The 24,827-nt window shown below is 39.9% G+C and overlaps 2 protein-coding genes across 5 annotated transcripts in view; one reads left to right on the plus strand and one right to left on the minus strand.

Moving 5' to 3' along the window:
• The window catches only part of PKD1L3 (polycystin 1 like 3, transient receptor potential channel interacting), an 80,142-nt gene extending 74,612 nt beyond the window's left edge, over nucleotides 1-5,530 (plus strand). Inside the window, 10 exon segments of the mRNA XM_081791423.1 lie at nucleotides 331-369; nucleotides 372-436; nucleotides 1,046-1,125; nucleotides 1,127-1,204; nucleotides 2,410-2,608; nucleotides 3,076-3,177; nucleotides 4,982-5,067; nucleotides 5,069-5,107; nucleotides 5,255-5,351; nucleotides 5,456-5,530. Of these exon segments, the coding sequence (XP_081647549.1) occupies nucleotides 331-369; nucleotides 372-436; nucleotides 1,046-1,125; nucleotides 1,127-1,204; nucleotides 2,410-2,608; nucleotides 3,076-3,177; nucleotides 4,982-5,067; nucleotides 5,069-5,107; nucleotides 5,255-5,351; nucleotides 5,456-5,530 (860 nt within the window).
• A 403-nt stretch (nucleotides 5,531-5,933) lies between these two features.
• IST1 (IST1 factor associated with ESCRT-III) overlaps nucleotides 5,934-24,827 on the minus strand; it is a 38,375-nt gene continuing 19,481 nt past the window's right edge. For 2 of the 4 annotated variants that reach the window (XM_078438943.2, XM_078438942.1), the window contains exons 2-10: nucleotides 17,364-17,466; nucleotides 16,773-16,953; nucleotides 15,396-15,483; nucleotides 12,755-12,838; nucleotides 12,139-12,249; nucleotides 11,045-11,245; nucleotides 10,322-10,414; nucleotides 9,169-9,217; nucleotides 5,934-7,973 (exon numbers count right to left, since the gene is read on the minus strand). In XM_078438943.2, the coding sequence (XP_078295069.1) occupies nucleotides 7,774-7,973; nucleotides 9,169-9,217; nucleotides 10,322-10,414; nucleotides 11,045-11,245; nucleotides 12,139-12,249; nucleotides 12,755-12,838; nucleotides 15,396-15,483; nucleotides 16,773-16,953; nucleotides 17,364-17,451 (1,095 nt within the window). In that variant the 5' untranslated portion in view covers nucleotides 17,452-17,466 and the 3' untranslated portion in view covers nucleotides 5,934-7,773. Of the gene's footprint in view, nucleotides 7,974-9,168; nucleotides 9,232-10,314; nucleotides 10,415-11,044; nucleotides 11,246-12,138; nucleotides 12,250-12,754; nucleotides 12,839-15,395; nucleotides 15,484-16,772; nucleotides 16,954-17,363; nucleotides 17,467-24,827 lie in introns of those variants that run through there. The other 2 variants (XM_060650261.2, XM_060650259.2) reach the window with 2 other exon arrangements.

The following is a 24,827-nucleotide window of genomic DNA, read 5'->3' on the forward strand; positions in this document are numbered from 1 at the left end:
TACAACTAGTCAGTGTGTCTCTGCACCTGTTCCGGCTTGGCAAGGATAACACCTTTAATAGCTGTGAAGTCAGACACTGCCCTCATGGTCGGGTCACCAATATACCCATTCACTCTATTGATAGTGCAGCCAGCACATTTCTCCGACACATGCATGATCTCAGCTAATATCCAGTGACAGCTCTAGAGGAAATACCAAGTAAAATGTAGAGATTCAGGAACATTTGTAACAGATAATCCAGGAATCGTTGCACTGATTTCAAAGACAAGTTTGAAAGGAAGAGGGCACAAGCTTTAAGGACTCTTGACTCCAGGTATTCTTTGTTCTCAGGTGCCTTCTTCACCTCTCTGAGGCTGGACGCATCCAAGAAGGACTTTGGTCTGTTATCTCACAAGTCCTCTGTTATCTCCTAGTCTGTTACTACGCCTTCGTACAGGTGAACTTAAAGTGTTAGATGTAAAAGATTCTTGAAGTTTCCAGATGTTATCAGGGGAGCTCTACAATGAGCTATTATTAGAATTAGGGCTATGACTTTGGTCCTTTCCAGAGCCTGAATTCAGTTAAAAGGTGACTGGCTTTCCACCAAGTAGCTCTTCCAGTTTTCAAGAGCTAAGGGATTAATCTCTAGAAGGAATATTTTTTGTGTACAGTTGCATTATCCCTATATAAGGTAATAGCAAGAATTGAAAATATGAATAAATAGAGCAAGTATTCAAAAGTACAGGTAACTGCACCAAAAGAGAATCTGTCATAAGCCAATACCTGTCTTATTTTCAGGCCTGAAAACGAATTTGGAAACTTTTTTAAATGTAAACAACAAAAATGAAATAATGTATCCAATGAAAGTTGTAGTGGAAAAGGTGAACTTTTCTGTAAGCAGCGGCTCTGAGTTACTACAGAGCAGACCAAGACCATAACCCAGTGTGTTCAAGTTAGATTTGACAAGTGCTCAGCTTAGTGTTTTGCCAGTATTAAAATACTTCGTTAGGGAGAGACCTGGCTAATCTTTAAGGCAAGCAGTAGTGACTGTGGCGTCTGTGTTTAGGGTCATTGGCTGAAACAGCAGAGGTGGCGGTTCTTCACTAGGAAAAGAAACATCCTGGACACGAGCATAAGCCTCATTAGCTGTCATCCTGGGTCTTGACATGAAGCTTACTTCTCTGCATAAGAAAAACGTAGCACAATACCACTATGACCGTAACAGGTAAGAAGGAGACTAAGGAGCAAAGCCTATTCCTAGTCAACGTCCAAAGTTTCCTGATTACTCACAAGTATCCTTTCAAACTCCCTTTCCTCCTCCACTGCTCTATCAGACCTATATTTGTATACCAGAGTTAAAAACAGAACTCCGACTAATGTCCACAGCTGAGAAGACAGTTAACAAGAAACCATTTATACTGCCAATCATATTGAAAATGTCCTCTGTCTTCCTAATACTTAGGTATGTGTTTGTCAAGGATAATACATTCAAATTTCACACAGCAAGGACCTGGAATTAGTTATATTTTGCACCCTGACCAAAGAATAAAGCCTAAGGCATGACAAATGATCATGCTTTAAATAAAACTGCAACACAGTGCATTTTTTAAATCCAAAGAGGGTTGCTTTCTGGGTAGGGATGTTCATGCATTAGCTTGTCCATTACTTAAGAGACATCTGGTGCCCCTTTGGGCACCTTCTCTGGTCTTTCCCATGGGGAGGAGCATCTATTTCCCAGGCCAAGTATTGCCATGTGGTACTTGACTTTTTCAGTGGTCACTAGTCTGGATTGTTGATCTGTGTAATGAAGCAATGTTCCAGGTCAGACTTACAGAGGGTTGTTTATGCAGGGAGTGTGTCTGTGCAGTTAAATCGTGTTGACAGTTGAGGTCCATCTTGCTGTATGGCACTGCCTAGGTCTTAGACACTGGAACAGTTTGTGATCAGACACCAACTTGCTCTATGGGGTCTTTCCAAGTTGCAATACAAGATTGTGAATGCATTTCTCATGTAACACCCTTCCGTCTAGTTTACCTATCATCTTTCTACTTTCAGCACTGTTAAACCTATTAATTATCCTACAGAAAACAGAGTAGCATAAGGGCACATCTCCTTAGGCTAACTCCTCTCCTTTTGAGGAGAGATTTAACTCAAACCGGAGCAGTGGATGAGGCTGGCCTTGATTTGCAGGATGAATTTGGAGTAATCTCCTAGGGGTTGCACTTCAGGGCTTCTGGAGATCTCCCAACCAAATACATGGCCTTTTGCCAGTGCTCTCACATCCACAAGTACCAGAGGCGACACTGAAAAGAAGAGTTCTGACATCAACAAGTGTTTGACCCAGTAGGACTTGCAGAGATGCTACACTTCAGCTGGAGAAGTGGATAGCATACACTTCACCTGAGTGACTGTCAGCCTTGCTGGGTACAGGTTCATCAGCTTCCATGAGGCAATAAAAGTAAACTCAGCAGTCGTTCACCTCATGGGCTTCCTGGTTCTACTGGCAACTGTTCAGCTGTGGAACCTGCTGGATCCTAACCCCAGGCTGCAGGTCGTCAGAGCACCCAGCAAAGCCTGGGACAGCTTCCTGCTGTTCATCCTGATCCTGCTGACAGGCTATGCCATTGCTGTAAGCCCTCGTTCCCACTGCCTTTTCCTAAAAGCTGTGCTGGCCTTGGAATCACATTGCCTCCCTGAAAAAGCACTGTATGAGAAACCATCAGTTCAAGTTAGCAATAAGTTCTGGAGAAAAGAGTGAAGAAATCTTTTATAGTTCCATACTTAACTAGTAGTGAGACTTAAATGCAGAAATTTGTCTCATCTAAAATTTAGCTCACAGGTTGATGTGAAGATCAAATTAATTGATGAAAACACTACGTAATTAAAAAGGAAATGTGTGTGTGTGTGTGTGTGTGTGTGTTGGTGGGGGAGGGTTTCTTTTAGGCATAGTGATTTGAATGGCCACTAAAGCATTTCTTTCATTTCCATTCTCTTTGGTTCTGTGTTGGCCTCCTTATCAAGCACCTCAGGAGGGAAAGAACTGAAACCAGCTTCATTACTGTCTACCTTCTCCTGACTGGTCTTTGTCCTTTCCAGTTTAACCTGCTGTTTGGATGGAGCATCTGGGACTACCAAACTTTTTTCAGCTCAGCAGTGACTGCTGTTGGTCTCAACATGGGAATCTCTCATCACAAGGAGGTAAAAAACCCCATCACAGTTTTCCCGCAGGATTCTATTTGGTTTTTTACACTTAAGGGGAGAATTGCTTACAAAAAAAGCAGCCCTTTCTGCACCACTGCACACTGGAAAAGGGAGAGTAGATCCTTTGCCTTTCCATTTTATGGTGCTATCTATGAATACAATCTGAGTGGCTGTTACTTTCAGAAATGTGCCCTTTTCAAGCACCTAGTCCCACTTTCCTCATTTCTTGTATTCTTAGACTTATTGCCAGGACACTAGGCCTCAATTTATACTCTCATAACCTACCCAGATTAACATTATTTGCTGTTTCTGTCTCAATGGCCCTTTGAGGTATACAATGAAGTATACTTTTAAGAAAATTCGGCAGGTATAATTCCAGAAAGAACTGCAGTATTTGTTTATAGTTAATAAATGCTCATTTCAGACAGCTTGTATTCTCCCCCTAAGAACTACCAACACAAGTCTCTTCTATTCAGTATAAAAAGTATAAAAAATAAAGTAGGGGGGCGCCTGGCTGGCTCAGTCAGTAGAGCATGTGACTCGTGATCTCAGGGTGAGGAGTTTAAGTCCCACATTGGGTGCGGAGCCTACTTAAAAAAGATAGAACAAGGAAACCTAGATGAGGATTTGTAGCCCTAGCATATATAGATTTGATTAGGACAGAAAAAAACGACAATTCAAATTAGTGAATGAAGCCATCACTCTTGGAACACTTTATTTACTAAAGCTCTTAAGGAAGTAACAATCACAACAATAAGCTTTTGCTAACACCTCCTTTTTGACTTAACTCTTTTTCTGCTTTAATCATAATCATATACAATGTGAAGGGAAAATGGAGTGTACTTATTGGGCAAAGTCTTACAGCACAATCTGAGATTGTCTCAAGTTACTTGATGACCTAGATAGAGTAGCTATAATTAAGCACTTTTAAGTGGATGATGTATTGTTACTAGGATATATTTGGTCATACAGATTTCCATCACAGTGGTATTTATTATAAACATTCACCCTCTAAGTTGTTGGGCTGTTTGGTTTTTTTAACGGTACCCTAGTGGCAACAGTGAATGAGCCAAAATATCAAGGGAAAAAGTGCATCATTTGTTAAAATGAACATGTAAATTAAAATGCTGTTATGGAAACCACTCTAGTAACCCTGTATTTGAGAGATGTCTTTATGCTGAAAAGACAGGCAAAACTCAGCAATTACACTTTTAAAGATAACACTTAAAAAAACAACCAACTTAGGGGCACCTCAGTGGCTCAGTCAGTTAAGCATCCAACTCTTGATTTTGGCTCAGGTCATGATCTCACAGTTCATGAGTTTGAGCCTGGCTTGGGATTTTCTAAATAAATAAAAAGAAAAAAAAAGACTAAAAAGCCAGTTTTTATGGTTAACCTGTTAAATTTTATTAGAATGCTCCTGTGTTTAAAGTAGAGGTCATAGAACGGCAGAGACAGTTTTCAGGATTTCTGATATAACCTTTTGCTACTCTTTCAAACCTCCATGTTTATATTTTCCAGAACTGCCAAAACTCACATGGGTTTTGAATTATACTGCTATTGTGACTCACCTGTTTACCTGTGAAAACACTGAAGTCAATTATTTTTATACCCACCCAGTCTATCATTCTTTCTCTTCTGTCCACTCAAAAGTATTTTCCTTTTTAATAATTTTGCTTCTCCAAGTTTCCACCAAATATTTTATGTGACTATATCCCAAACATAAGCATATAACTTACATTTTTAAAGTAGAAATTAAACTGACAATCTTTAAACTCAAAATTTTATTGTCTCTTTCCAGGTTGTTGTTTTAGAGCCAATCCTGGGTTCTTTTCTGATCCTCACCAGTGTCATCTTGATAGTACTTGTGATCATTAACCTTTTTGTTTGTCATCCTCATGGCCTTTGGTAAAGAAAGTCCCTTAAGGTAGGTAACTCTCTGACTCAGTAACTGAAATATAAATGTCATGATTCTTCTAGCATTGGAAAAGCTCAACTGTTGCTGCTCCTAGGTGGACATAATGCACACTATTAGCATATTCCCTTTATTGGTCTCTGCCAACCATTTTTATAGGAAACCCAGTTTACCAAGACTGTATTATGTTCTATATCCACTGTCCTATAAACACCTGGTCCTCCGCTATTTAGCAGAAACACTCCAATGCCTGACAGTAAATCATAAAAGGAAATTTCCAGTATTACTATTCATACTTTTTTTTGGTATCTTGTGGTACTTTTTCTCTCCACCCACTCTTCTCCTTTTGTCTTTGAACAGACTCTAAAAGAAGGTGCATTCACAGATGGTGCTGCAGAGAGTTTGCTAGGAATCCAGCGGCACCAGAACACATGAGCAAATGGTCATGATAGCAATGGGCATTAACAGTGGAGTTTCAAAAAATGAACTATCTTAATCATGTTCATTCCCACCCTGGCTTATTACTACTTAGCATATTATTACTTATCTTTGCATGGCACAGTTTAGAAAATTACCAATGTTTATATATAATGCACTGTTAATTTTGTAAATCACTGAGGAATCAAAATCCCCCGTGGCTGCAAGTTCTTCTGTTTATAGATCACGGTCAGGAAAGGGTTAACCCTGTAAGAGTGATACAGAATAATCCAGCTCTGCTGCCAAACAACAAGTAAAAAAACACTCATCACCAATGTTTCAGTATGGCTGTCGGAAATACAAATGAATCACAAGTGGGCTCACAGCAGCTTACTTTTTTTTTTAATGTTTATTTTTGAGAGAGACAGAGCACAAGTGGGGTAGGGGCAATGAAGAGGGAGACACAGAATCCGAAGCAGGCTCCTGGCTCTGAGCTGTCAGCACAGAGCCCAACAGGGATTAGAACCCACTAACGGTGAGATCATAACCTGAGCTGAAGTCAGACGCTTGACTGACTGAGCCACCTAGGCGCCCTGACAGCAGCTTATTTTAAAGATAAATGCATGAGGTTTGGGTAATGGAGAGCCCTGTCCCAGAGGAGTAACCAAGCAAATTCACAAATGCTATCTAGGCTTAAATACAGAAGTTGAGGGGCGCCTGCGAGGCTCAGTCAGTTAAGCGTCTGACTCTTGATTTCGGCTCAGATTATGATCTCATGATTCATGGGTTCAAGCCCCACATCGGGCTCTGTGCTGATAGTGTGGAACCTGCTTAGGATTCTGTCTCCTTCTCTGCCCTTCCTCTGCTCACTCTCTTGCAAAAATAAACATTAAAACACACACACACACACAGATTGAAATGGGCTCCTCGCTGCTGCAGGCATCCCCATGACCCAGGGAACCAAAGAGTTAAGGTCTGGCTTGTGCCCAGGATGGGTCACTGCTTAAAATAATCTCCACTAAAATCCGTATGTGCACCTCATCGTTTGACCAAACCAAATTCAGCAAGGCACAGAATTTTTAACTTTATTATCAGCTACTGAGCTATGAGATAGATACAAACCAATCAAAAACACTAAAGTTGCTTGAAACAAGTATATACATTACACTACACATAAGCCAGAGTCCTACCTTCTGATCCCAAAACCATCCCTCTGGGGAAGGACAGCCTTATCTACAGGGAAAAGGAGCACATTAAGTTACAATAGTAATAGTCTCATCCATCTAGGAAAAAGTAGTGAACTACAGCCACGTTTTTTATGGGCACCAAAAAATTTTCTGAAATCAGTCTTTAAAGGTTCTCTTAATCATAAAGTTTTCAAATGAAAACAAGAACCCTTCTTCTCCTGTAGGCATTCCAGCTCACTACCCAAGAGATTTGAGTACTTCTATTAAGGCACCTGGAAGCCCACCTTAGCCTTGAATGGTGACTTCTGCCCAACATGTGACCTGTCCGCCATTTGCCAGTAAATGCAATCCAACAGAACATGCTATGGGGAAAAACAGGAATTTATGCAGTGTTGCCCTCTGGTAAAAGGAGAACACAGCACTCAAAGCAAAAGGCCACGGAGGGCTCCCTGAGAATCCAGCAGAACTAAGAGAAGCCTTCAACTTTCCAAATAAACTTTGCAACTGGATCCAGGTAGAACAATGCCCTGCAGCAAGAAGTAGTGTATATGCCAATGAGAGGACCCAGCTTCCAAGAACTGTTAAAGAGGCTTCCAGCATCAGTCTCTCTTCCCATTCATATCACACCTTTTTGTCTTGATTCTTGCTCACCACAAATCCCTCTGTACAGAGGGGTTTGTTTCTAAATCTAGAACTTCAGCACAGGACTGAGAGAGACTTCATGAAGTAATGTCCTCCGTGTCCAGCCATCTTTGGCAGCTCTCCTTACAATGCTTTCACCTTTTCCCTGCGGAGGGACAGGACAGGTGATGGGTGAACCTGGGATCACACTCAAAGGAGACGAACAAGCAAGGTTGCCAAGGCTGCTCTGGCCTCGTTGACTCTAATTGTTAGTCTCTTAAGAGCAACAGAGAACTGGAAAGCAGCAGAATTTAGAGCAGGAAGAGAGCCCAAAGGAAAAGTGTGCTCAGTGATGGTAAGAGATGAAAAAGAATTGCACGGAGATTCTTTGTTACAAGGAGAAACAGTGCCTTCTCAAATCCCAGAGCCTGGAGGTTGCCTGGCTTAAGAGATCTAGGTTTTCTTTTTTAACTCTTCAAATCTCCGGGAAAGATCATCAAAGTCAATGTCCTCAGATGCTGAGGTGTTGGCACCAGCAGATGCAGTCGGTAGCGTGTCTGGCACAGACGGCAACTCTGGTAGTACAAAGTTGTCGCAGGTGTCCACAGGTCTGGAAGGGGGCTTTGCGGGGGCTTCCGGCTTGGGCCCAGGACCTAATTAAATAAGGGTAAGGAGCCCAGTGTTACAAACGCCAGAGAAGGGGCTCACATCCTCAAAGCCCACAATCCCCTTTGGCAAAAACAATGTAACTATCAAAACACAGAAGAAAAATATGATTAAAGATCAACAAAATTTTCAGTACAATTAAGATCTACATTCCCTTAATACAATTGAATCCTGTTTTACTTTCCTATGGTAAGAAGAAAGATTAAGAGAAATTCCAGGTGTGGTACACGAAACCAGGTACACAATGCATTCTCTTAGACTGTGCCCTTTCACAAAGGTCTGCTCCCGTAACAACAAAGTCCAAGGGGTGGCACTAAAATTCTGTTGGAATGAGCCACTCTTTAAGGATTAGGGGAAGAAAAATTTTATAAGGAATATTAATGTCTACATTGTTTGATGTAACAGAATCAGAATTTCCACTCTTCCATTCTGTATTTTACAAGTTAAAATCATCCCCCTTTCCATTTGTATCTAAGTTCTAGAAAAGGTGAACCTAAACTATAGTTTTAGAAAATAAGAACAGTATTTGCCTCCAGGGTAGAATGGACTGGGAAGGAACATAAGAGAACTTTCTGGGGTGATGGAAACTTTCTACACCTTGACTGAAGTCACTGTTACGTAAAATCAAAACTCATCAAAATATATACTTCTGTGTATTTTTTTCTATGTTAATTATACCTCAACAAAACAACCATCCCCAAATTTTAAAAGCATCCCCCCACCCTGGGTTTCTGAAGTGCTAGTAGTGTTTTATTTTCTGAGTGGATGGCCACACAGCATGCTTGCTCTGTGAAAAGTCACTGAGCTATTCACTATGGTTTTATCTACTGCCCCCTCATTAATGCCCAAGTTTGTTAATATAAACATGTATTTATATAAATACAAATAATTTTGATACTTCTAGTACAATGAAAGTTGAAGCAGCAAGAACATCAAGAACTTGAGGTTGAAAGAATAATACCACCAACAGAAACAAGGAACTTGAAGATTCTCTGGGGCCAGAAAGGTATTTTCTTTATGGACAAGGGAAATCCTGAGTTCTATTTTTGTCATACTACACTCAGGGAAAGGACAGGGCATGTGGGTAAAATGCCATGGACATGAAAAGTTTCTCTGAGGTGGAAGCAGTAATGAGAAAACAGCAAAAAGGTTCAGCACTGAGGGTTTCTGACTCACACTCACCAACAATCTGTGCAGAAGAGACATTCTTATCAGCATTAACGTCATCAACCTGAAACACAAATACTGTTACCAAGGGAGAAAGCAAAGGCATTACTAGAGAGAAAGTACTGAGATTGGTATAAGCCCCTGTGTTTTCCAAAAGCTAAGCAGAAGCAACAGAACCACTCCAAACAAACTGCCCCTCCACCCCCTGTACTCTTTTCTGATCTTCCAGCTAGACAGATACCACATTAAACTCTAAACCACCAAGCAGAGAAAAAGGAAATTCTTACCACACCATAACACCTCTCTTTGATACCTTCACCTTCTGTGCAGAGAGAAAGCACTAACCCACTGAATTCATCTCTCCAAGAACCAAGTCCTCAAATACTGAAGATCTTCTACCTCATTCCTAGAAACAGCTGTGGGCAATGCTTCAATGCATGCAAGACCAAACTTAAGAAAAACCCAAGCCCAAGGGGAAAACCAAAGGAAAGAACACTAAACAAGTTCAGGAACAGGAGGATCTCCCAGCAAACGCCATATCAATTTGTTTTCTCTGTAATTCATCAGATGGAAGGAAATAGGTCTCAAAAGGCACATACTAGCTGAGGAAACAAAGCTGGCAGAAAAGGAGCCCTCTAATTTGGAATCAAAGCTGTGCAACCACCAACAATTCAAGGAATGATTATATTTATAATAAGTTTTACCTACAAAACTAAAATGTAAAATTAGTAATATCAGCTGAAATTTACTAATGACACTTCTATTTAAGACAAAAATCTGGCCACTATTCCTTTACACAGTGTTGAATTCCTAAAACCGGTATTTTAATTATGATATTCCAACAGCAGGACTATACCAACTCAAAACAATTCTCTGCCCTACTCCAAAAAAACTAGGCAAGTGCCCTACGTGAACTTTCTAAGAGACCTTCAGCTCCTTCCTGATTCCTGGCTTAATTGCAGACAAAGCATTGCCACCAATGATGATGTTGCTGCGGCCGCCACCACCCAACTTCCAGGGTAATGTTAAAGCAACACAAGAATCCAAAGCAAGAGCAATGATGGTACCAGGAATTGATCAAAACTTTGCCTTCCCTGTGGCCATTATTTTGCTCTCTCTTCATGGGAGTCACTCTCCTGCTGCTTACAAAAGAGGCTCAACCACTTACAGATTCATACGATGGGGGAGTTGCTGGTATCTGAGGTGGATGAATATTGGGAAAAGCCTGGTAAGTCCCCATTGGCAATCCATTGAAATCCGACTGCAAGAGGAGAAAGGTAACATCAGAGACACGGCCCCAATTTGAGTTTTCTGAGGTTTGTTATATGGTAAGGGAGATATACATATATTCAGTGTATATTCAAGATATATATTGAATATATACATATATTCAAGAGCCAAAAAAGAGAAAAAAATGCCTAGAAGAATTCTAGATCTTCAAAGATCTATAGCCAAAGGCTAGTTTTCAAATTACTAAATTAACCGCTTCCATGTTGACAAGGAAAGATTATAATCAAACTCTATTACTAGTAATGACCTTGTCTACAAAATGTCTACAAAAGAGGTTTTTCCACCTGGTAATAAGCAGTATTCATTTTTGGAAAAAACTAGTATGGCTGCAAAAGGTCCCAAAGGTATTTACCAGTAAACCTATAGGAAAAAGTTTCTTTAACACCATCTCTCTGTATTTTCCCACATCATTAACTATAGACAAACCAAAAGACTTTTTCCAAATCCCGGTATTTTTTTCCACAATATGATCACTAATACCAAATGTTCTTACTGCTCAATCTTGACAACCTACAACTTTTGTGTGTATTCATACAGCCAATGTGTCTCTTCTTCTGTGACATTTTCTAGAGTTTATATCCACGCTTATATGTATACTTACTGGTCCCTTTGGAAGTGGGTAGGAAAAAGGAGTACTTGGAGAGGGCATGGGCATAGGCATAGGCACTGGCACTGTTCCGTCAGGTCCACCAACTGGTGCTGCAAAACCACCCCCTCCTCCTCTTCCAGGGCCCCCTTTCTTCACATCATCTGTGAATCCAACATCAATAAGATCGGTCTCTACACCAGGAGGAGCTTCTGCCTGAGAAGAAGAGAGAAACCTTTATCATTAACCCACATTGCAGGCCAGGTCCCCCAGAAGTAGACTCAGAGATGCAGGTCAGCATGGAGGAAGTTTACTGGGGTAGTCTCTTGGGATAAAGACTTGTGGGGAGTGAAGGAAGCAGGGCTGGGCAAAGGGAAAAGCTGGGCTGCCATGTAGTCATAGCAACTGCTCAGTCAATTCCTTAGGGAGCTCTGGAGCTGGGATGGGTCTGCAGCAGGTGCCCTCAGATGGGGCAGAGTCTAAAATCCCAGTTACTAACTACAGGCTGCCCCTAAGGAAAGACTTTGGATGAAGCAGCTTTCTTCTGAGAGCCACTGCTGGAGGAGCACTCAGCTGTGTATGAGCACCAGTCACCAATATTCTCAAGAGCTGGGAGGATAAATGCTTTTATCCTGAAGTGTATTTGGGATGGGGGGGGGAGGTTGTCTAAACAGCATACTAAACCACACACTACACCCCACCAACCTTAACTGAGTGATTATTATTTGTACATCTGCCGTCCTTACACTATAAGCCTCTTTAGGACAGTGACCTTGTTTTTATCTCTGTATTTCTGTGTACTGTCTGGCACAGGGCAGGCACCCAATAAATCTTTCAGGATCCTTTCTTGCTTCAATTCAGTGAAATTCATTGAAAACCAACAATGCCATTTTGTATTTGTATCAAGGTCTGTACCTTTTCAAAGTGCTTTCATCATTCATCTCATCTGATCCTTAAAATACTCTTTGCAGGCATATTTATTGTTACCCAAGCAGAGAAAGGCTTAAACTCCCACACACAAACTTTAATGAAAAGAATATGGTTATTTTTAAAGAAAATGATATCCAAAGACTCATTTCCCTTTGTACTCTGAAAGACTCTAAACTCACCATGACCACAGAGTCGGGCTCATAGGGCACATTATAGTTCTTGGCAATTTCAATCAGATATCTCTCCACCAGGATCTTGGGTGGGGCTTCCACACTCAGTTTGTGCATTAGCTATAAGTAAAACACCCAGGATTAACATCTATGCCAACTAGCCTTAAACCAAACTTGTCTCACTTTTAAACTTTGTTCCTCTTATTTTATATGTAAATTGAGAAAAAAGGGGTTCAGACTAGTTACATGATTTCTTTTTTCAGTCACGAGACATATTGCAAAACCATGCCTCTTTCATGTTCTCTGGTTACACACAACCCAGGTGTTGCTAAGACTGATACCACCGCCATCCACATTTGAATTCATCCACTTCTCTCCTCGCTTCTATATCCACAAATCACAAGAGGCACAAAGGATGGGGGTGGGAGGGCCTCACAATCAGAAGTTTAGGGACGGAGTAAGGAGCTGACGACACTGCCAGCCAGAAAGCCTCTCACCCTATGAAAATATGCAACCCTAGATTAACTCAGCCATATAGCAGGACCCACGAGAATCAACACAGGCAATAGCATAACATGCCCACATCCCTGTCTACTGCATCATGTTTAACAAGTATGTTCATTACCCTGTCATTCACAGTTCCAATCTGGTTGGTCCTACATAACTTGCCATATTCCTTGCTATACTTGGCACAGAGCTGATCAGCAACCTACAGAGAGAAAAAAAAAAAGAAAAAAAAAAAAGGCAAAACAGTAAATAAAAGTGGAAACCATTCCTAAAAACTACTTCAAGCTTCCTCCTAACAATAGTAAACATGCTTCTTTCTACTACAAGAATTCAAAACAACCAGGGTCTATAAAGCCTTAAGGGGTACATATTCGTACTTGTTTATCCAGCCATCCACTGAGCTGTAACTATGTGCCAAATTCTATTACAGACATTATGATATATGCTATAAACACAATGAACAAAAACAGACACTGTTCTTATAGAGGCTTATAATCTCTGAGGAAAATAGTCATTACTCAATCATACAAAGATACAAATGCAGCTGTAATAAATGCCACCAAGGCAAAGTAACAGCATGTGCAAAGCCCTCTGGTGGAAAAACAGGGCCAATCCTCAAGCTGAAATAAAGTTAAGTGTTGAGCCCAAGGGAGGAGTGCCATAGGAAATGAAGTAAGAAAGGCATGTGGGGGCCAGAAAATGTAGAATCATATAGGTCATATTAGGAATTTTGTTTCTATCACAAGAACAACAGCTACTAAAGGGCTTTAAAGCAAGAGGTAGTGACAGGATCAGACCTGTGTTTTGAACAGAACCCTAAGCTGTTCTGACATAATGGTGAAGAGACTAAAGGAAACCAAAGTAGGTATAGAAAGAAGATTCAAGAAGTTACTGTAATAGTCCAGGCAGGAAATGACTGGCATCGAACCAGAGTGGTCCCAACACCTGAGAGCTCAGTGAGGAGGCACTCATTGTTCAATATATAGACCCGGTATTTATGATGTAATTTAGTCCTTTGTGTTTTGATAATGCTCTTGGTTGCTTTATACTATGCAGAAATTTTTTATTATATTAACGTAATCACTTTGTTCATGGCTTTTGTGGCCTTTTCCACTATGAGATTATCTTTTTAAATCTGCCTAGTTTTCTTCTAGTTTTTAATGAGTTCATTAAAAAACAAACAAACATATAAATCTGTTTCATCTTGAATAAATCTTGATATAAAGGAAAAGTATAGAAGAGGTTAAAACGAGGTTTTAACCCCGGGTTGGGGTTCCTGGGTGGCTCAGTTGGAGGAACATGCAACTCTTGATCATGAGTTCAAGCCCCACGTTGGGTACAGAGATTACTTAAAAAGAAAAAAGAAAAGAAAAAGAAAAAAGAGAGACAGAGACTAAAAAAGTTAAAAGTCTATATAAGAAGCAACTGCCTGGCTGCCTCAGCTGGTACAGCATGTGACTCTTGATCTCAGGGTCGTGAGTTCAAGCCCCATGACAGACGTAGAGCTTACTTAAAAAGAAAACAGAAAAAGAAAAAAGAAAAGACAAAAAGAAGAACCTGTTGCCTCTACTCTCCCATTCCTCTACCAACAAAACTCTAGGACTACCATCCCTACAGGAATAGAATACAGGAGGCTTACTCTCTGGGGAGGTTAAACTAATAGGACTCTGAACTCCACGCACAGCAGAGAGCAAAGATACTTACAACAAAAATTTTAAGTCTTCTATAAGACAAGAATGAGATCTTTGGCTTCCTCCTCCCACGGTTCTCAGAAATTCTGGCAGCCAGCTTACACCCTTGAGGTAGAAAACAGGATTCTGTGCTGACAGCTCAGAGTCTGGAGCTTTCTTCAGATTCTGTGTCTCCCTCTCTGCCCCTCCCCCACTCCCTCTCTCAAAAATAAACAGTTAAAATTTTTTTTTAAATAAATAAATGAAAACCCACAGAAGACAAGGAAATCTCAAGGGGCATCTGGGTGGCACAGTCGGTTAACTGTCCGACTCCTGATTTCGGCTCAGGTCATGATCTTGTGGTTCGTGGCTCAGGCTATTACTGCAAGCCTGCTTGGGATTCTCTCTCTGCCCCTGCCACCCACACACATACTCTCAAAAATAAACTTAAAAAAAAAAGAAAAAAGAAAAAAGATGGGTCAGGAGGTAAGACTGAGACAATCTACAGAATAAAACAAAAAGGCAAAGATGTAGAAAACAGGTAACAACTCAAATGAATTTGAATACTAGCAGTCAGTACTATATCTGTGTTGTGAGGTGAAAGTTTTTAGTTAATGTCTATCTCTTCTGCTAGATTCTAAGCTACAAGAGTAGGGTTACTGTCATATTTTGCCCACTGCTGCACCCTCAGTGCCCACTTAGCTCATAACATCAACTTGATAAATATTTGTGGAATTAATGAATGAAGCAAAATATGTGACCTTAAATTAATGTTAACTGGTTTACAGTTGTGTAAGAACTTTCCTATTTGAATATACTTAAATAACATTACAATAAAAATAAGACAAAACTGAAGGTACACAACACTTTTCTCTTTAAAAAAATTATTCATGTTTGCAAAAGACTGTTCTGTTGCATTATATAAGGGCTGAAAAGGAGGTAGAGACAAATTTACAAATTTACAAAGCCTGTTTCAAAGGCAACATAAGAAGTGTACAAAATATCTTGTCAAATAAGCAGAAATGATTTATGTTAACCAACCTAACAATTTAACAAACTACAGACATCAATGAAACTGGTTGTACTCACTATTTTCAACTCAGCCACTTCTGACTGGAGTCGAGGAGCAGCCCATATCAGTGTAGACACAGATTCAGCCAGACCAGAATCTAGTTCCCTAATTAAGGAAGAAAAATTAATAAAATTTAACATTCTTTAAAACAAACCAACAAACCTTAGCATCCAGACCAGAATCTAGTTCCCTAATTAAGGAAGAAAAATTAATAAAATTTAACATTCTTTAAAACAAACCAACAAACCTTAGCATTTGTATCATATAGTTGATAGCCCTGGAAAGCTCTTTCACAAATCTCACTGGATTCTCATAAAATACTCTAGGCTTCCTATTTTACTTGTGGGGAAACTCAAACTAACTGACAAGCCCAAGGTCACAAAATCCGGAAATGGTTGAGCCAAGACTCAAACTTAGGCCTTTTGATTTCAGATTCCTTCCTTTCTTTTCAACAATTGTCTATATCAAGATCAGGCCTTCCAGCAAAACCATTAGGAAAAAGGTCCTTGGGTATGTGAAGTAGTCCCCTAGTGCTGGTTGCCCACATGTAGTAAGTAATGCTTTCACAGATTCCCTTTCTCAAAGAGGTGATTTGATTTAGGTCTTCAAAATGCATTATTTCATTACACTTACACAAAATGAATTAAGTTCTAGATGCCTCTGGAACAACACTGTGCCTATAGTTAACAATACTGTACTGTGCACTTAAAAATGTGAATAGGGTATGGGGCACCTGGGTGCCTCAGTCAGTTAAGCGTCCGACTTCAGCTCAGGTCATGATATCACAGTTTGTGGGTTCAAATCCCCTCTGGGCTCTGTGCTGACAGCTTGGAGCCTGGAGCCTGCTTCGGATTCTATGTCTCCCTCTCATTGCCCCTCTCCATCTTATGCGCACGCGCTCTCTCTCAAAAATAAACAAACATTAAAAAATTAAAAAACAGGGGTGCCTGGGTGGCTCAGCCAGTTAAGCGTCCGACTCTTGACCTCACAGTTCATGAGTCTGAGCCCCCGTATCAGGCTCTGTGCAGATAATGCAGAGTCTACTTGGATTCTCTCCCTCCTTCTCTCTGCCCCTCCCCTGCTCTCTCTCTCTCAAAATAAATAAATTAAATTAAAAAAATTAAAAACCAAAATACTAACTTAAAAATAAATAAATTAAAAAATGTTAAGAGGGTAGAGATCTGATGTCATGTTTTCTTACCAATAAAGGGAGAGGAGAGGAGGGACACAAGGACTTCTAGAGGAAACAAATTTTATTACCTTGATTGTGGTGCTGGTATATGGGTGTATGCATATGTCCAAACTCATCAAACTGCATGCATAAAATATGTACAGCTTTTTCTATAAACCATACCTAAATGTAGATTTTCTAAAAAAAATACAAAATATCTTACTTCATAGACTGGATGAGGCCAAACCGAGCCAACAGCAGGTCACAATAGAGCTCCAGGATCTCCATGGCCTCCACAAGGTAGTCTTCTCGGATGATGTGCTCCACACGGATCCGAGCTCGTTCATCTTTCCCAGCAGCCAGATAGTCAGCAATCTCTTTCCTTGCTTTCTGGGCCAATTCCGCTAAGTCACAAATCGCATCCAGTCACATAGTAGCAGTACACTGAGCCGCCTGCCCTGCAGGAGACTTCCACTCCGACAGAGAGAAGTGCGTGTTTCTTCTACATCCCAGCTCACTGTTAGCAAATCTAGTCCCAACTCATCTAGTCTCTAGAACTTCCTCCACTATCTAGGTGAGACTATTGTTTGTGTAGCCAAAAATTTCCACCTCAGGAGTCATGTTATCCATTCCCTACAACAAAGTGATTCAGTCTAACTTGTCACAAAGGGCAGCAGTAATATATCTAAAGCTTCAAGGATATGGGATCCCTAAGACTTCACAGTAGTAGCCTAACAGAGCCAAATTATTAGGGTGCTAGAACCTGGTGATGTATTCTGGGAAATAAAATACAAGGAAATCATGCATTACTCACTTTTTTTTTTTTCCAATAGTTTAAGACGGTTTATGACTAATCTCAAATTGACTCGTAAACGCTCAGCTTTAAATCCAGAGCCCAGCATGCTGTGTTGTTCCTCCTGGAAAAAGATAAGAAACACAGTTACTACCTTCAAGTTGAAATTAGTATAGAAACTAACATCAATTAGAAGGTAGATCAGCTGACACTATAAACCAGAATGGTTTTCCACAGGCAAAATGACATAATGTGATTCACATTTCTTAAAGATCTCTTTGGCTTGTGTGAAGAATTGACTGAGGGAGAAAAAGAATAGAAGCAAGGGACTAAGGAGAAGACTATTACTACAGTCCAGACAAGAGATGGAAATAGTTTAGAATCGGGTAGGTACCAGTGGTAAGGGCAGAGTGACTGGATTTGATATCTTGAAGGCACAGCTCAAAGATGCTGGCGATGGTTAAAACGAGTATTATATATTGGTGTAGGAGCAGGTTGATAAAAAAAACTAAGCAGGAAGGCCTCCTACCTCTCCCAAAAATCTCATCAGGGTAGTGATGAGAAAAGATTATCAAATTTAGAACCAAATTCAAAAATATTCTTTCCTTGGGGCACTCGGGTGGCTCAATTAGTTAAGTGTCCAACTTTGGCTCAGGTCATGATCTCATGGTTCATGAGTTCGAGCCCCACATCACTTCTGTGCTGACAGCTCAGAGCCTGGAGCCTGCTTGGGATTCTGTGTCTCCCTCATTCTCTGCCCCTCCCCTGCTCGTATTCTCTCTCAAAAATAAATAATAAACATTAAAAAAAATTTTTTTTTTAATTTCTTCCCCTCAATTCCTCATATCCTCCTGACTCAGCCTTTGGGGAAAAAACTAGTGTACAGAAATATTAATATTTTACTCATGTACAAATAAATATACAAAGGGGTGAAAAGTCCAAGAAAAAAAAACTTTAAAATTCAACAGAAGGCTATTTACCAAGACTTTCACTGAACAGAAGAGTTACAGTCAGTAAAACCACTCCCCTCCACTCACAAGGGGGTATATCATTGTGCATTCCATATTAAGCACAAATCCTATGTTTCTCAATTAATTCTGGACTTGAACTTCAAAACAGGTAACATCCAAACAAAAGCTAGGTCTAACAAAGTAACCAATAAACAGACAAACCAAAGAAGATATCCAACGTAAAGAAAAACACTAGGGATATTTGTCTGCTTGTGCAAAAACCACTAATAAAAAACATCAGCTATGTTTTCCTTTTGTAAAATTACCTCCAGAAGCCTTTATACATTTAATAATTAACCTAAGTCCCAGTTTATAATGGGGTCTCTATGTCATGAAATACCTTGGATCCATTATACTGAGTATTTATTCAAATACTTATTGAATATCTCTACATCAGACAATAGCCCTACAATCCTTGCCCTTAAAGGAACTTATATTCTATTGGAAAAAACAGCTAAAAGAATCTGGCAACTATGAAACTGGTTAGAACTATGATTTTACAGTGGTTCTCAACTGGAAGTGATTTTGCCCCCTATAAGGATATCTGGCAATGACTGGAGACATTCTAAGTTGTCACCATTGGAGGGGATGCTACTGGCATCTGGTGGGTAAGATCCAGGAATGCTGCTAAAAATTCTATAATGAACAGGACAGCCCCCCACAACAAAAAAATTATCCAGCCCAAGGGGCACCTGGGTGCCTGAGTCAGATGAGCATCCAACTTGATTTCAGTTCAGGTCACCATCTCACATTTCTTGGGCTCAAGCTGACAGCACAGAGCCTGCTTGGGATTCTCTCTCTGCCTCTCCCCAACTCATGCAAACACTCTCATGCTCTCTCTCAAAATAAATAAACATTAAAAAAAGAAACAGATTCATGCAGACTTTTATACAAAAATATTTATCAACACATTTTAGGATCAAAAAACTAGACTAATGAACTATATGAACAAAGAATATTGCTTATTAAACAAACTATAGTATATTTATGCTGGATTTTTACATAGCCACTAAAATTTTTTTGAAACATATTTACTGAAGTAAAAATATATCAACAATATTAGTTAAAAAGGCAGGACTATATATATGAAGTACGACCTTAAATTCTGAGTTTTTAAATTTTTATTTATTTATTTTTGAGAGAGAGAGAGAGAGAGAGAGAGAGCACGAGTAGGCAAAGTGCAGAGACAGGGAGACACAGAATCCGAAGCAGGCTCCAGGATCTGAGCCATCAGCACAGAACCTGACGCAGGGCTCAAACTCACGGACCGTGATATCATGACCTGAGCCGAAGTCAGACACTTAACCGACTTAGCCACTCAGGCACCCCTAATTCTGAATTTTCTGAATTTTAAAAGAGCACACATATATACATACATATAGACAAAGGCTGAACTAAAAAGAAAAAGATGTAATTATTATTATATGTAAACTCTTTTCAAACCCAATGAGTTTAGACTAACAATAGAGCTAATATTAAAAAACAGGGGCACCTGGGTGGCTCAGGTGGTTAAGCGTCCAATTCTAGATTTCGGCTCAGGTCATGGTCTCATAGTTCAGTAGTTTGAGCCCCCCCATCAGGTTCTGTGCTGGCAGTGTGCAGTCTGCTTGGGATTCTGTCTCTCCTCTTTGCCCTTCCCCAGCTTGCTCTAAGTAAATACACTTAAAAAAAAAAAAAAAACAACAAAAAAACAAAAACACCTCAGGAGCATATAATTTAGAATTTCTATCAAAGACAAATAATATAAATTCATTTGCCTCCTTAGGAAAAAAAATACTGGGGAGCCAGGGTGGCTCAGTCAGTTGACCATCCAACTCTTGATTTCAGCTCAGGTCATGATCTCACGGTTCCTAAGTTTGAGCCCTACGTTGGGCTCTGTGGTGTCAGTGTGGAGATCATGTAAGATTCTCTCTCTGCCCCTCCCCTGCTTGTGCTCTCTCTCAAAATAAATAAATAAATAAACATTTTTTTAAAAAGGGAAAAACAAAACATTAACTCATCAGAAAACATTAACAATCAAGATCACCTTATCGTAAGTGGAAAATATGTAGAATCTGGAAAACCACAAACTCACAGATACAGAGAACAGACCAGTGGTTGCCACAGGTGGTGTGTGTGTGTGTGTGTGTGTGTGTGTGTGTGTGTGTGTAAAAAAACTACAAAAAAAAATAAGTATGGTGCAATACTGAGCAACAAGCTTACAACTATCTAGTAATTTATGACCATCTCCTTAAACATTAAAGAGAGAGAGCATGCATACCATGTGTGAGCCTGTGACAAAGAACTAATGCAAGAAAAGGAGGAGAAATCTCTTCACTGGGTGCCAGCTCCTGGCTTTCACATCCATCAGCCTGTCTAACCACTACTCCAGAAACGAAGTCAACAGATGTATAAGGGCAAGATTTGGGTTCAAAGCCCAAATGCGGCATTACCCAAAACAATAATATTACAAGTGTGATTAAAAATGTATACATGGTCTTGATATCCCTCTTAACTCAGATGCTGTTCCATCAAGGGCCAGTGCAAGGGGAGAGCTATGCAGGAGGACCTTCATTCTGCCATGGAGCTCTGGGAAGTTTCCAAGAAGAGGAAGGATGAGCACTAAGCTTGAAGTGCAAGCAGGGCTCTACAGAGAGGCAATGCAGCAAAGGTAACAGAGGCTTGATTCTCAATACTCACTTCTGTTTTTAACAGCCTTTGTGCGTGCCATTTAACAACTCTGAGCGGCATTTCCCTTACCTTTAAAATGAAGACAACAGCAGATATCACTAAACAAACAAACACAAGAACAAACCATCAAATCCTATCAGGCACTCTCCTATGCACAAAGCATCAGCCATATGCCTCAGCAGAAAGCAAAACAGGCAAGAAAGTTTGTGGTGGACAAAAGAGGAAAACTAGCAGCAGGTCTAATAGGATATTAAACCACAACCAGAAATATAAAGACCAAGTGTCCAGAGAGACAAGTGCCTAAACTCCAAAGAAGGAACATTTTAAAGTGCATGAGAGATGCACAAATGAGGTTCTGGAAAGGGAATGCCTGGAAGAGAACAATGTTAGCAGGAAGGGAGGGGAGAAGAATGATAAGAGCAAAAGGCAAAAGGGCAAAAGGGAGAGATTTAGAGTTCTGTCAGGAACAAGAAAATTTTTTTAAAGTCAAAGCAAAAACAATGTATCTTCCCATCTCAATGAAAGTAAAAATTAATGAGGATGTGAACAGAAAAAGAGTACAGCTGATTAATACACTAATACATTAATACATATTAGGAAAGTAAAGTTTACCCCCTTAATTAGAATAGGTATCTAAAGTGAGCTAGACAATGAAAGACACAGGTTAACAGAGAAGGTAGATTAACAAAGAAGTGACTTTAGCAACATGAAATGTTGGCAGTTGTAAAGACATCTTTATTTCACATATTTGCCTAAGATGGGCAGCATCCACAAATGGCTAGTTTAGGACCATGCTAAAAGAGCATAATAGCCTGGAACAGAAAAGATCCTAAGGGACTGTGAAGGAAAGTGCTGTAATTCTCTGAAAGAGACACTTAACAAATGTTTTATGCTGCAAATTAGAAACCCAACTCTGTGAAGGAAGCTGAAAATACTGAAATGTGGCCAAGTTGTTTTTATTTCAATCCTAATCTTTTAGCTGGGAATGTTTGGGGAAAAGAAACTCCAAAAGCCTACTGTAAACATCTGTGGAAGATGGATAAAAATAAACCCAAATTACTAATCTTATCATTCAGTAGTAACATTTATTCAAAACTTAAAAAGTAAGTAAAATCACAGGGCCTGTTCAGGGACTCTAACAATCAGGGTTCCAGCTGAAAACAGATAGCATCCACATCCTGGGTAATCTGAGAAGAATTTAATAGATTATTTACAAAGGTGTGGGGAAGGCTCCAAGAAACCAACAAAGGATAGTGTATTGCCCACTAACACATCCAGGCCTGAAGGGCAAGATGAGGAACTGAAACCTGGTGAGGGTAGCTATATGAAAAGGGTCTCCAAGACAGAAATCAAGGTCATTAGTAGAGGCATGCAGACAATTTGCAGCAATCTGGCAGGAAAGGAGAAGGGAAATAAATACCTAGTCCCCATTCCTCCCGCCCTCTGGTCTCCTGGTACTTCCATCTACCTACCCCCAGTTGGAAGGCAGAAAGAAAAGGGGCCTACAGACAGTGCCCAAGAGTGAGCCTCAAGAACACAATATCAAAAGGAAAGAATGCTATGTGGCTCTGGAAAAGAAAACAGAAGCTATCTAGCACAAAGACTATACCACACAGGACTAAACAAGCAGGAACCTAGATCTACCAAAGCAACCCCAGATTTACACTGTAGTAAGATTTCAGCTAACCAGACTAGAAAACTGAAGTTAAATGAATTATCTAAAAAAAGAAAACTGAGTCCTTTATGTCCTTTCCACACTAAATACAGTATGACGAACATAATTTAAGTCTCTTATCTCTAAAGTCCCTTCAACTCTAAGATTCCGCAGGATACTAGATATCCAATTACAGTGAATTTATGGAACAGGCAAAAAGCCATAGACAACGGAGATTAATCCTCAAGACATCTCTTAAAAATCTTATTTTAAGGGGCACCTGGGTGGCTCAGTTGGTTGAGCGTCTGACTTCGGCTCAGGTCATGATCACGCAGTCTGTGAGTTAGAGCCCCACGTCAGGTTCTGTGCTGACAGCTCAGAGCCTGGAGCCTGCTTCAGATTCTGTCTCCCTCTCTCTATGCCCCTACCCCACTCATGCTCTGTCTCTCTGTCAAAAATAAATAAAAGTTAAAAAAAAAAAAACTTATTTAAAAAAATAACATAACATTGAAGGGGAACCTGGGTGGCACAGTTGGTTAAGCATCCCACTTTGGCTCAGGTCACAATCTCACGGGTTGTGAGTTCAAGCCCCGCATCAGGCTCCGCACTAACCGTGAAGAGCCTGCTTGGGATTCTCCATCTCCCTCCATCTGCCCCTCCCTGCTCACTCTCTCTCTCTAATAAATAAATAAACTTAAAAAGTTATTTAAAAAATAACATAACATTGTTTTCCTGGAAAAAGAAACTCAGCAACTCATTTTACACAGTCTTTCATGCACCTAGTATTTATTAACCATTTTACTATATACCAGCAATGTGCAAGTTCTATATGTAAAAAGATAAAAATTATCAGTCTTCTTGCTATCACACACACAAAAAATTTCAGATCCATGAAACACTAAAACATCGTGAATATAAAGAACGTATATCTTAAAGTTATTAACATATAAACAAGTCACCAATAAAAAAATAACCTGACTAAAAAATGAGCAATGGACTTTGAAGAGACATTTCTCCAAAAGTAATATGCAAATGGCCAACAGGCATATGAAAAATGTTCAATTTCACTAATCATTAGAGAGATGCAATCAAACCCACTAGGAGATAACACTTCACACCCATCAGAATGGCTACTATTAAACAAAAAAAAAAGGTGTTGGCAAGGATGTGGAAAAACTGGAGCCCTTGTGTACCGTTGTTGGTCAGACTGTGAAGAGGGGTACCACTATGGAAAACAGTATGGTAGTTCTTAAAAAATTGAAAATAGAACTATCATGTGATCCAGCAATCCCACTTCTGGGTACATATCCAACAGAAGTGAAAAAAGAATCTCAAAGAGATATACACACACCCATATTCATAGCAGCATTATTCACTACAGCCACGAGGTGAATGTAACCCCTATGTACACTGACAGATGGATAAACAAAAAGTACTATTTATGTTTATTTATGTGTTTTGACACACATACAATAGGATATTATTAGTACAATCTGCGTCCATGTTGTAGCAGGATTTCCTCCCTTTATAAAGGGATGAATGATATTCTATTATTCTAATATTCTAAAATACAAGTCTACTAGTATTTAATAAAATGTATGCCTTAATGTGTAAGATAAATGTACATATATACCTTAGGACCTGGCAATCCATTCCTGAACGTATACCCTAAAAGGAACGTGTACAGAGGGCCATGAAAACATATGTATAAGGATTCTGTGGTAGTAAGGTGGTAGAGGAAAACAAAGTGTCCATTATAAGAGGACAAATAAAATGTGACAGAAGCATAGGACAGACTGCTCATGCAGCAGTCAGATTAATGAACTAGCTATACTCAGAGCAACCTGTGTAGTCCTTTAGAAAACAAGCAAAAAGCAAACAACAGGGTTCCAGGTTCAGTGCCTCTCCCGCCGAATAAAGCTATATGACCTGAACAGAATGTATGGAGCAGCTATTTGAAGACTCTGAAAAAACTGCGATAGTAGCTAGATGGAAAAGACCAGAATCTGAAGAGCCATAAAATGGCAGTGAGTTTATCACTTTTCTTCCCTCTGATATATTTCCTGGCCTAGAAGCAAGGCAGCCTGAAAACCAAAACTGAGGATCAGCACGGAAAGGAAAAAACCTTAAGAGAAGCTCTCTAATCCTGGT

The sequence above is a fragment of the Panthera onca genome, chromosome E2 (genome assembly GCF_046562875.1).
Source record: "Panthera onca isolate mPanOnc1 chromosome E2, mPanOnc1 haplotype 2, whole genome shotgun sequence".
In the NCBI taxonomy this organism is placed as follows: domain Eukaryota; kingdom Metazoa; phylum Chordata; class Mammalia; order Carnivora; family Felidae; genus Panthera; species Panthera onca.